Source organism: Zosterops lateralis (assembly GCF_965231275.1).
Source record: "Zosterops lateralis genome assembly, chromosome: 5".
Taxonomy (NCBI): domain Eukaryota; kingdom Metazoa; phylum Chordata; class Aves; order Passeriformes; family Zosteropidae; genus Zosterops; species Zosterops lateralis.
In genome coordinates, this window is record NC_139766.1 from 40,437,122 (window position 1) to 40,440,120 (window position 2,999).

The 2,999-nt window shown below is 42.7% G+C and overlaps 1 protein-coding gene across 1 annotated transcript; it reads left to right on the forward strand.

Annotated features, from left to right (window-relative positions):
- Positions 1-553: 553 nt before the first annotated feature.
- NPY1R (neuropeptide Y receptor Y1) lies at positions 554-1,840 on the forward strand (the record flags this gene model as incomplete). Its single annotated transcript, XM_083862174.1, has 2 exons — positions 554-1,261; positions 1,382-1,840. The coding sequence occupies exons 1-2, from the start codon at positions 563-565 to the stop codon at positions 1,838-1,840; spliced, it is 1,158 nt and encodes a 385-aa protein (XP_083718300.1). The 5' UTR covers positions 554-562.
- Between the last annotated feature and the right edge of the window lie 1,159 nt (positions 1,841-2,999).

The following is a 2,999-nucleotide window of genomic DNA, read 5'->3' on the forward strand; positions in this document are numbered from 1 at the left end:
TCAGTGCCCGTGCTGCTGAGGGCACTTGGCCTCTCAACATCAAGTGTATGTGTTACAGAAAAAAAAAAAAAAAAAAAAAAAAAAAAGCAGCAATTGAGTCATTTTTCCACCCGTCACATTAGTCAGATGGGCTTTCCCCCCCTCTCCTCATGTGATGAATTTCACTTAGAGCAGTTTGAGAACGCAGACGTTTGCAGATTAAACTTGTGAAAGGGAGACGTAAAACATAAAGTGGAGGATGCGCTGCTGGAAGGCTGAAATTGTTTCTCGGCTCTGTTTCGTGCGGCTTGTGCCGGCGGGAACGGGCCGGGCAGGGCTCGCATCCCCGCTGCCCTCCTGCGCCTGGTCCCGCCTGCTGCATCCTTGTCCCGGGGAGCGGCGGGGACCGGCGGGGAGCGGCTCCGCCAGCGGGACACGCCGTGACCGGCCCTGCTGCTTCCCTCCCCCAGGTGCGGCGAGGGAGATGCGGCTCTGAGGAGCGGGCTCGGGCCGGGCTCCATGCGAGGCTGATGTTCTGAACCCGGAGAGGACTGGATGAACGCGGCGGCGAGTTGGGAACAGCATGAATAACTCGGTTCTTGCCCCACCGGGAAATATTTCCGGCCACCTGAATTTTTCGGAGATGAACTCGCAGATGTTGCAGTTTGAGGACGAAGACTGCCATGTGCCTTTGGCCATGGTCTTCACTCTGGCCTTGGCTTATGGGACGGTGATAATTCTGGGAGTCTCCGGGAATCTGGCCTTGATTGTCATTATTTTAAAACAAAAGGAAATGCGAAATGTCACCAACATCCTCATTGTCAACCTGTCGTTTTCTGATCTCCTAGTGACCATCATGTGTCTTCCTTTTACCTTTGTGTACACTTTAATGGACCATTGGATTTTTGGGGAGGCCATGTGCAAGCTGAACCCTTTTGTGCAATGTGCCTCCATCACCGTCTCGGTCTTTTCTTTGGTCCTCATTGCTGTTGAGCGCCATCAGCTGATCATCAACCCCCGCGGCTGGAGGCCCAACAACAGGCATGCCTACATGGGCATTGCTGCCATATGGATTTTAGCCACAGCTTCCTCTTTGCCTTTCCTCATCTACCACGTATTAACAGATGAGCCCTTCAGAAATTTAACGTTCGATGAATATAAGGACAAATATGTGTGCTTGGACCTGTTCCCGTTGGACACTGCCAGGCTTTCTTATACCACAACGCTTTTGGTGATTCAGTACTTTGGACCACTTTGTTTTATATTTATTTGCTACCTGAAGGTAAGATAGAATCCTCTTGCAATATGTACTTCATTCTATCTGATGTCTGTTTATCCTTGCAAAGATGACAGTGGTAGGTTAATTTATCCCGTATGTTTCTCTTTGTCGAATTTCCTGCAGATATACATACGGTTAAAAAAGAGGAACAACATGATGGACAAGATGAGAGACAGTAAGTACAGATCCTCTGAAACCAAAAGGATCAACATCATGCTGATATCAATAGTGGTTGCATTTGCAGTTTGCTGGCTGCCTCTCACCATCTTCAACATCGTGTTTGATTGGAATCATGAAATTCTGCCTGTTGCTACCTGCAGCCACAACCTGTTGTTCCTGATTTGCCACCTCACTGCAATGATCTCTACCTGTGTGAATCCCATCTTCTACGGGTTTCTCAATAAGAACTTCCAAAGGGACCTTCAGTTTTTTTTTCATTTTTGTCATTTTCACTCCCGTGAGGAGGATTATGAGACTATAGCCATGTCCACCATGCACACAGATGTCTCAAAAACCTCTTTAAAGCAGGCAAGCCCCATCACATTTAAAAAAATAAATAGTGATGATGATGAAAGAATATAAAGGAATAATAAAAATTCTACACCAAACTGCAAAAAGTGTGATTGCAGGTGAAGTGTGTCCAAGGACAAGCACAATTACATAACAAGTATAAAAAGGGTAATGTTTTTCTTCCTTTTCCAAGGAACTTTGATTGTTGTCACTTTGAAATTATGCACTGTGCATTTTTGTCCCTTTTACTGCTTTAATGTTCACAAAAGTTATATCTGAATTTTATTATAAGACATAGTCAGACCTGCTACTACCTATGGTTTTCATCAGCCGTTTTTGTTCTGTTTTCTTTGTACAGTTCTGCACTTCAGCACAAAGGTTTACTTATTGATTTTTTTTCAAAGAAGTAGTTTTCAGGAGTGTCTGTTTAAGACCATTAGAAACAATATGAACCATAGGGACACTGTCATTACAGAGGATATCCACCAAACAATAAAATTAGGAAATCCTGATTTGAAGAGGACTTTTTTTTTTTTTAATTCATCTTTTGATCGATGTTAAAATCCTGTAAAATCAGTGTAGGTATGCAAAAAAAGAATTATGTAAAACCTGTAGAATATATTTAAATGGGGACATACAGTTGTCTCATTCCAAGAGGCAATTTGGGCTGTAATCACTTAGTTTCTAAGACAGGATTAAGAAAGAAATTCTGTTCTCATTTACAAGAATAAAACCCTACAGTAATTCCACAGAGCACAATGGGATAACTGCTTCAGCACAGCAAATGAAAACATAAATGGGACTTCAGTCCCAAATGATTCCAGCTGGTTTTAATAACAGAGGCTTTTTAATTTATAAAATCCAAAACCCCATTTTCATCTGGCATCACTGACAGGAGTTACTGTTTCTGGGATGAAATGCACCATCTGTTCTGAGCCTGTGAACCATGTAAATTCTCCTGGACACCTATGTCTAGAATGTAGAGAGAGATGGGACTGTTTGCTGTCTGGATAAGGCGCAATTCCATCCTCACAGGTGACAGAGAAATTCAGGTCTGGTATTAAAAAAGTAAGATTGAGATACCTGAGTTTTTTCATAGTAATTAGTGTTGATTTATATAAATTATGTATAGCCTCATAATACTTTGTGCTCAGATGCAATGGCATAAACCTGGATAATCTCCAAGACAGAGGATGGTTTAATCAAGACCTGCGACATTTAAAAGAAGGAT